Source organism: Physeter macrocephalus, unplaced genomic scaffold, assembly GCF_002837175.3.
Source record: "Physeter macrocephalus isolate SW-GA unplaced genomic scaffold, ASM283717v5 random_6, whole genome shotgun sequence".
Taxonomy (NCBI): Eukaryota; Metazoa; Chordata; class Mammalia; order Artiodactyla; family Physeteridae; genus Physeter; species Physeter macrocephalus.
In genome coordinates, this window is record NW_021145292.1 from 21,717 (window position 1) to 25,165 (window position 3,449).

Sequence of the window (3,449 nt, forward strand, 5' to 3'; positions counted from 1 at the left end):
GGATGGTGATTGAGTTTGCTGAGAAGCCATCCCCCATGATGCTGGTGACACAATTCAGAGCTTTTGCTATCAACATCCCCTAGAACTGCAGGTATGAGTCTTGGGAACATGGTGGAGAATTAGGTAAAAAGCTGAAGACACCCCCAAGTTAAGAGCCTCTCAGTGTTTATGGATGATGACAATATAATTTATCAAATGTTCCATAGTTATTCTGAAGTGCTTTATGGGGAAATTGATTCAGGAACTTGTCCAGATTCTTTACTTCATATATTCAGTGCCACCTAGGTGACAAGTCTGCTTTCCCAGGACTACTTTCAAGGATGGGACACAGTAAGTAGGCAGAAATGTTGGACGCCACTTAGGATAGGTATATGCTCTTTATTTTATCCCAGTGCTAAAAGACACAGGTGACTGGTGTTAGCCTTGCTTTTCTCCACTTAGAAGCTCTCAGTCCTTATTTCACTTTCCATTTTCCATTTTTTCTTTCAGTTATCATATACTGTACCTGTAATATGTCTAAGCATGAGAAGCATTTTAACTTTCTTTTTCTGTTTTTATAATTTTTATTGACGTATAGTTGATTTACAATGTTGTTAGTTTCAGGTGTACAGCAAACTGATTCAGTTATACTTATACATATAGCTGTTTTTAGATTCTTTTCCATTGTAGGTTATTAAAATTTCTAATCATCTTATTTCTACTCTGTGCCCACTAAGCTAATAGTCTCTTACAAGTTCTTATCAAACTCCACTCCACCCTTTCCTACTACCCTCTCTTTAAAAGTGCTCATCTTCAAAGTCATTACAAAAGAGCATCAGAGTTATGAAAAGTAAACACAGGACTCAATGGTTCCTAGCACTTTTTTTCCTGAACTTTGTCGATGTGTTGTAGAGCACAAAGTGTTACAAAGATCAAATGACTTAGAAATTATTCTTTTGAAATCTTGAATTGCTTCTAGGAAGTATATGATTTCAATCCTCCAAATGAATTTCCAGGCACCATTGAAGCTGACTTGCCCTAATGAAGTGTTAAAAACTAAATATATAGGTTGCTTACACTTCTCTACGCCCATTTTGTTTCTTTGTTTGTTTGTTTTTCTATTCTCCTTTTTAAAAAATGATAATTTTATCTTTGGAATGCGCGCAAAGAAACTTCATCATATTCTTTCTATTCTCCAGTCCCTCATATTTCCCTCCACATGTTGAAAAGTGTGCTATTGAAAACATTAGCTAGATAGAAAGACAGACAAATAGATACATAGATAGATTGATTTTTTTTTATTGATAATTACATTTATAATTCAAGGAAACTTCAAATGTTCAGAACATTTACAATCTGATGAAAACTCAAAGACACTTATTGTTAACTAATAAAAATGGTAAGCAATGATATCACAAATCTGTGATCCATTATTATATCCATTAGAATGACTGGATTAGTAAAAGAAACAAGTGGAAGTTGGGTGGATTATACTGGAGCTCAATCTCTCTCAGCATAGAGAACAGCTGATGGATGAACAATTGCTATGCACAATGGATGAGTCCAGCAGATTCTTACGGGCTGCATAATGTTATTTCTATCTTTGGAAAGGGAAGTTAAAAATAAGGCCAAAACTACAGAATAGAAACATGTAGAAGCATTTTAACTTTTTTCTCATTCATCTACCTTGTACTAAATCTCCAATGAGACACTGAAGCTTGCTAATTTAATTTTTAAACTGAAAAGAGAATCATAGACATCTAACCTCTTCTGATTCTGGGTTTCCCAGCTTCTATCATGAGCTACAATGTAAAAGTGGCAGGGACTGGTAGGAAATGCCAAAGAACAAAGTTTTTAGGTATTGAGGTCGAGTGTGTGCCAAGGGGACAAAGTTTGAGAAGCCAGTACAAATGGAAAAATATTTGCAGAGATTACATCTCTTACTGATAATAGGGGAAAGCCAATATCTACTTTCTTCACCCAACAAAGGAGTAGGCAGAACAGGATCGAGGAGCTACCAAATCTATCAAAGCAGTCTTACTTCTTAATCACCAGACGTTGTGGTAATTTGGGGCTCCCTATTAAATGGGTGGAAATCAGGCAGAGGAAGACCTGAAGATGGAGAAGGCCAAAAGGGAATAATTGGGTTGCATTTCCTGTTTCTCAGTCCTTTAGCTAAAAAGAACAGAAGTTTGGAGGTGATAGATGAGGTTCGCCCTGAGTCCTGGGCTCCTTTTGGACCACAGTCCTTACGGAAATGGTTTGTATGTTTCTGGTTTCTCCCGTCTCCAGTGCACTCTGCTCCGGACATGCGTGGTCTCAGACTCATCATGGTACCAGTTGAGCTACTTCTTTGCTGCTTCCTGCTGCACGCTGTGGATGCCATTTCATATGGAAACCAGACAAACGTCTTGGTGCATCTTCACTCACCCTTGGGATCCTGGCTACCTTCCTCAGCCCCCTTGTCTTGCCAGACCCTGCTCCCCAAATCCCTGCCTGGCTTCACCGACATGGCCCTTCTCCCCAAGTTCCTGGTAGGCCTGCCCCTGATGATTGCCTTGGAGAAAGCTGGCTGTCAAGCTGATGTACGGGTCCTGAAGCTTCAGCTCTACCGCCAGGGGAGTGTAAAGGCTACACAGATCCTCATCAGACATCTTCAAGAGCTCGAGAAAAGGAGAAGCACAGGGACGGGAGTGTCAGTGGATGCCCTGGCCTCTGCTCTGCAGCTGTTGGCCAGGGAGCACCCAGACCCAGAGAGAGCCCGACGATCCCTCTCCATCAAGGACTGCGAGCAGAAGCAGGAGCAGAGTGTGCACAATGTAGTCCAGCTGTTGCCAGGAGTGGGAACCTTCTACAACCTGGGCACAGCATTGTATTATGCTGTTCAGAACTGCTCGGACAAGGCCAAGGAACGAGGCCGAGACGGGGTCATAGATCTGGGTTATGACCTTCTGATGGCCATGGCTGGAGTGTCAGGGGGGCCCACGGGACTAATCATCAGTATTGCACTTAAACCTATAGTGAAGGCTGGGGTTCAGCAGGTGATCCAGTATTATAATGAGAGAGAGGTGAACAGCCCCTCCACCAGAGACCAGCAAGGAGGTCTTGGGGGGCACCTCAAATTGAGTCACCTGGAAGAAACAACTACCATGGCCCCTTTGGCATCAGAAGTAGTAAGTTCAGTTCCTTACTGGCAGTGGAACTTACTCCATGACTATGGCTTAGATCCTAGGGATGTGAATAGTACTGAGATATAAAAGAAGGTGGGATGGAATTCCTTGGCTGTCCAGTGGTTAGGACTCCACTCTTTCACTGACAAAGGGGCCGGATTCAATCCCTGGTCGGGGAACTAAGATCCCTGTAAGCTGCGCAGCAATGAATCAATCAATCAATTATAAAAGAAGGTGGTGGGACTTCCCTGGCGGTCCAGTGGTTAAGAATCCACGCTTCCACTGCAGGGGGTGCGGGTT

At 42.3% G+C, this 3,449-nt stretch overlaps 1 protein-coding gene across 1 annotated transcript; it reads left to right on the forward strand.

The window, feature by feature from the left end:
* Nucleotides 1-2,309: 2,309 nt before the first annotated feature.
* Nucleotides 2,310-3,236, forward strand: APOF (apolipoprotein F). The gene is given in 3 exon segments (XM_024122799.2): nucleotides 2,310-3,056; nucleotides 3,058-3,097; nucleotides 3,100-3,236. Coding segments are annotated over 3 exon segments (924 nt in total).
* The last annotated feature ends 213 nt before the right edge of the window (nucleotides 3,237-3,449 follow it).